Below are 4566 nucleotides of genomic sequence, written 5' to 3' on the forward strand. Positions count from 1 at the left end.
ATGTGTGACAAGTTTTAGTTAATCATATGAAAGTTGGTTAATGAATTCTAGGTATCCTAAGACATTAGGCATAATTTCTTGACTAATTGAATCACCCATTTCCCATATTTACCTTGTTCCATGGCCAATAACCCAAGTGAACCCGAAAGCTCTAGTCTTTCTCATATTGATCAATTACAATCTTATTTAGTTAAATTTTATATTTATTTGCACCTTAGTTTACCATTAATCAACCTCTTACATTTGTTTGACTAAACTAAAGACTAAAACGGACTAAGTATACACCCCTGCCATCTTTGTGTTCGACACCCTAATTATACTACTTAATTTGGATTCTTTATAAATTATTTTTGATTGGGAAATGACGACAAAATCCTTATATCAAAATGGCGCCGTTGCCGGGGATGGCGTTAGGTTATGCTTAGTTAGTTGAAGTTTCTAGCTTTAGTCTTTACTTGTTGTTTGCTTGTTTGTGTAGTTTGTGTGCTTCTTGTAGAGTGTGTGTGATTTTTTGCCTTACCCTAGTGTGTAAAAGCACTAGGAGTCTTACGGTTTGTCAAGTTGTATGCCTAGAAGGAACGGATGCTCTTTTCTTAGTGATCCCGAACCGGAGAGGCTCTTTAGGGCTTTGAGAACAAGGACACTATCAAGGGTTAGAACCTCTTCTCAAGCAACCTTAAACAAGGCAAATTCATCCACCCAACCTATTATTGAAGACACACCACCACAACAACCAAACGACATCATTGATTCTCCACTAGAAAATCCATTTCACAACTTCCAATTTCCAAATAGCCCACCTCAAACACCACCTCCTCATATACCAAATCCACCACCACCAATGGCGTTACGTGACCATAATCGTCCTAACCACAATGATACTTATGACCCAATTAATTTCGGCACCTTGGCTCCCAACAACTTTGAGATGCACCCCGCCCAAGTGGGGTTGATTGAAAAAGACTTGTTCGGAGGACAAATTGAAGAAGATGCTCATGCTCATCTAAGAAAGTTCAAGAGAAAAGTCTCTATGATGAAAAAGAATGGGGTATCCGAAGATACACTAAGGATGATGTTGTTCCCATTCTCCTTGACGGGTAAGGCGGACCGATGGTTGAATGTTCACCCTCCGGACACATTCACAACTTGGGACGCTTTAGCCAAGGCATTCATGGCCAAGTACTATACATCATCCAAGACCGCCATGCTTCAAAATGAAATCCATACTTTCCAACAAGAGGACGGAGAATCCTTGGGTGAGGCATGGGATAGATATCAAGACCTTATCGCTAGTTGCCCTCACCATGGGATTCCGGATTGGTATGTCAACCAAACCTTCTTCCAAACCTTGTTGCCAAGAACAAAAGAAATGGTGAATGACTCCGCGGGAGGGGGATTCGATCATTTGGGTGATGAGGAGGGCACGACTCTAATCAAGAAAATGGTTGACTCCGAGGCAAATTATGGCACAAGAGTGAATATCTTGAGAAGAAGTAAGCACCCTCCCGAATTTTTAGTGAATGTGGAGACTAATGCTAAGCTTGATATGCTCACCAAAAAGCTTGAAGAGTTGAGTAAGAAGAAGCAAGTAAACCAAGTGAATCAAACTACCACTTCTCATGGACCATCCATGGAGGAAGTGATGAAAAGATCAACATGTGAGTCATGTGGAGGGATGGGTCACACTTATGAAGTATGTGCAAATAACCATTACAACAACTTTGATGGGAACAACGTGCAAGAGGTGAATGCTTTCCAAGCATTTAACAATTTCTCCAACCGTCCACCTAGGCCCTCATTCAACAACAACCAAGGATCCAACCAAAACTTTGCCAACCAATCTCAAGCATACCAAGATTATGGGTGTAACCAAGGGAACCAAGGTAATCAAAAATTTTATCAAGGAAACCAAGGTAATCAAGCCAACCAAGGGTTTGGTCAAGGGTTCAACCAAGGATACAACAATAACCAAAGGTACAACCAAGGGCAAAATCAAGGGTTCAATCAAGGGTACCAAGGGAACAACCAAAATTCCAACTTTAGAGACCAAGGATATGGCTTGCCTCTTCCAATTTCCAACCAACCTTTCAACCAAGAGCCACCACCCCAAGCTAGTAATACCATGTGAGATGATAAATATGACAACTTGGTGAAATTGATAGGGGATTTGGCAAGTAATACCCAACAACAAATCAAGAATCTTGAAGCTAAAGTGGCTTCCCAAGCTCTCATGAGTTCTCAAAAACCACCGGGTGTATTTCTAAGACAAGGGCAAAATCCAAGGGACCCTATGAAGGCAAAGGAAGTTAATGCTATCATGGTTGGAGTTGAAGAGGAAAGAGAAGAGTCATTTTATTTGCCAAGTCAAGAGGAGTTATCATACACTACTCCCTTTTCCATGGCTATGGAAACATTCCAAGAAGTTGACCATGAGCCCGAAAAAGAGAGCATGAGAGATTATGTGCTTGAGCAAATAATGACAATTCATGGTATAATCTTGGATGTTGAAGTCAACCCGGATAAGGGAGAGATGGTTATGACTACACCAACCACTATGAGTGAAGAATTTGTGCTTGAAGAAATTGTGGAAGCACCAAATGTGATGGTAGAAGTTGAGAAGAACCCGGAAGAAGAAGAGATGGTGATGATAGAAGAACACTCTTTGGACAATCAAGGAGGAGCAAATGACACTTCAAGGTATGACGAATTTATGGATTTGTTAATGAAAATGGAGATCTCCAATCCACCTTTGGTGGAGATGCCTCATTACTCCGAATTCCTTGAAGAAGTCATTTATAGAAGAGTGGACATTAGTGGCCATGAGCTTGATGCCTCAAGTGAAGAGTGCAATGTGGTCAACTCTAAAGAAATCCCTGTTAAACTTGATGACCCCGGGAGTTTCTCAATTCCTTGTACCGTTGGTGATCAAAAGGTGGATAGTGCTTTGTGTGACTTAGGGGCAAGCGTGAGTGTCATACCACTTGCCCTTGTGAAGAGGTTGAATGTTTCAAGCTTAGCCCGCACTTCCATTACAATCAAGCTTGCCGACGGGACAATTAAATCTCTAAATGGGATTCTCAAGGATATCATGGTTCAAATTGGTAAGCTTTCAATTCCTACCGATTTTGTTGTGTTGGACATCCCTATCGGAAGACGCTCTCATGTCATTATTGGTAGGCCATTCTTGGCCACGGGAGGGGCTACCATAGATGTCAAAGAAGGACTATTGTCATTCAAATTTGGAGAGGAAAAAGTTGAATTCAAGCTACCACATGCTTCAAAGGAAACCGTGGTTCAAAACATGTTTGCCATGGAAACTTTAGAACTCCATGAGAATGAAGATGAGAACATGGAACTCTTGATTGCTTGTGAGCCAAAAGTTGATGATGAGCCACCGACTAAGTTCCTTGAAGAAGAAGTGGATGCTAAAGATAAGTGTGGGGAAATGGGCAAGACTTGGGAAACCAAGTTCAATTCTAGCACCAATGCCCCTCCAAAATCAAAACCGAGAATTGAAAAGAAGAAGCCAAAAAGATGGAAGAAGAGATCTAAAGGAAAGAGGGCATGTGACCCTAGTGTTGACAAAGAGACTAAGGAAAAGCTTGAAGAAGAAATGAACCGAAAATGGCAAGAAGTTCAAGATGCCATGAGTAAGTTGCATGATTTGATGATGAAGACCAAGGGTTCGTGTGTTGTTGATTCTTGTGTTGAAGGTGGAAGGTTGGTGGGATCTCGGGATATTGATCCCGGTTGAATGAAGTCTTTGAATGAAGAGGTTTGGCGGAGTTACTTAAGAACCACCGCAATGTATATATTCTCTTTCTCTTTAATTAAGCTTTTACCGCATTTTGCATTTAGTAACATAATTCGAAAGGGAGCTAATCTAAATTAGCTCTCTTTGCATTCATATAGTATAGTTGCATCATATTTAAATTCCGCATATAGAATAGATCATGCATTGCATACTTATTTGAAAATCACTAAAAATTTGAAAAATCAAAAACCAACAAAAACATGTATTTCATTTCCGAATTTCCTCCGCATATTTATTTCCATTGGAAATATGTAAATAAATAAGTGTGGGGAGGAAATTCCATTATTAGAAAAATACAAAAACATGTTATTTCTTTTCAAAATATTTAAAATTCAAAAATATGTTATTTCATTTTCACAAAAATTTGAAAAATACAAAAATATGTTCTTTTAATTTCCTTTTCTCTCCCTATACTTTGTTCCATTGAGGACAATGTAAATTTCAAATGTGGGGAGGGAAATACCCACTTTGTGAATATTGTTTATATTTGTACATATACATATATACTTGTTAATTTGAAAAATTATAAAAAATGCCTAAAAGTTAAAAAATTCAAAAAGAACAAAACTATTGCATTGTATATATATGTTTGGCTAACCTTTGGCATAGGCATTGACCATTTGAGGCAAAAAGGAGCTAGAAGTCGCTTGGTAAACTCGTTCTAATCTCTTACTCCTTTACCGTTCTTTCTTTACATATTTTGTATATTTGAAGGAGGATGGAATTTTGTGCCTTGGATGTTCCCTTGGGGA

At 39.2% G+C, this 4566-nt stretch overlaps 1 protein-coding gene and 1 non-coding gene across 2 annotated transcripts; one reads left to right on the forward strand and one right to left on the reverse strand.

Annotated features, from left to right (window-relative positions):
* Positions 1 to 841: 841 nt before the first annotated feature.
* LOC141589795 (uncharacterized) lies at positions 842 to 3754 on the forward strand. The gene is made up of 2 exons (XM_074410419.1): positions 842 to 1883; positions 2163 to 3754. Exons 1-2 carry the CDS (start codon positions 842 to 844, stop codon positions 3752 to 3754), a joined length of 2634 nt encoding a protein of 877 aa, XP_074266520.1.
* On the reverse strand, positions 1205 to 1311 carry LOC141593880 (small nucleolar RNA R71). The gene has a single exon (XR_012521936.1). It is a non-coding gene; the product is annotated as a small nucleolar RNA R71 (small nucleolar RNA).
* Positions 3755 to 4566: the final 812 nt, after the last annotated feature.

The sequence above is a fragment of the Silene latifolia genome, chromosome 7, assembly GCF_048544455.1.
Source record: "Silene latifolia isolate original U9 population chromosome 7, ASM4854445v1, whole genome shotgun sequence".
Lineage (NCBI taxonomy): Eukaryota > Viridiplantae > Streptophyta > Magnoliopsida > Caryophyllales > Caryophyllaceae > Silene > Silene latifolia.

Coding starts and splice junctions, on each gene's coding strand:
- LOC141589795 (XM_074410419.1), top strand. CDS start 842: ATGGCGTTACGTGACCATAATCGTCCTAACCACAATGATACTTATGAC. Junction 1,884..2,162: donor GTGTAACCAAGGGAACCAAG/GTAATCAAAAAT, acceptor TGAAATTGATAG/GGGATTTGGCAAGTAATACC.